The 250-nt window shown below is 57.2% G+C and overlaps 1 protein-coding gene across 1 annotated transcript in view; it reads right to left on the reverse strand.

Annotated features, from left to right (window-relative positions):
- Window positions 1-13: 13 nt before the first annotated feature.
- Window positions 14-250, reverse strand: part of LOC104163344 (uncharacterized serine/threonine-protein kinase SBK3-like) — a gene marked incomplete at its 3' end in the record, with an annotated part of 16,491 nt that continues 16,254 nt past the window's right edge. Inside the window, 1 exon segment of the mRNA XM_009702327.1 lies at window positions 14-168. Coding sequence (XP_009700629.1) covers window positions 14-168 — 155 coding nt within the window.

Raw genomic sequence — 250 nt, forward strand, 5'->3', positions numbered from 1 at the left:
TCGGGGCTGATACCTGTCACATATTGGAATGTAGATCAGCATGCTGAAGACCAGCTCCTTGGGGTACTGGCAGGCCAGCAGGACAAGTAGGGCTTCCAGGCTCCCCCAGGCTGACACGGTGCTGATGTGCTCCAGGCTTTCACTGATGCACCCCATGATGCTTGGCACCTGGAGGGAACACAGGTGAGGATGGTGCTGCCACTGGAGTGCAGCCATTTCCTCAGCTGCCACCACTGAAACTGGTGGCTTT

Source organism: Cariama cristata, unplaced genomic scaffold, assembly GCF_000690535.1.
Source record: "Cariama cristata isolate BGI_N322 unplaced genomic scaffold, ASM69053v1 scaffold2916, whole genome shotgun sequence".
In the NCBI taxonomy this organism is placed as follows: Eukaryota; Metazoa; Chordata; class Aves; order Cariamiformes; family Cariamidae; genus Cariama; species Cariama cristata.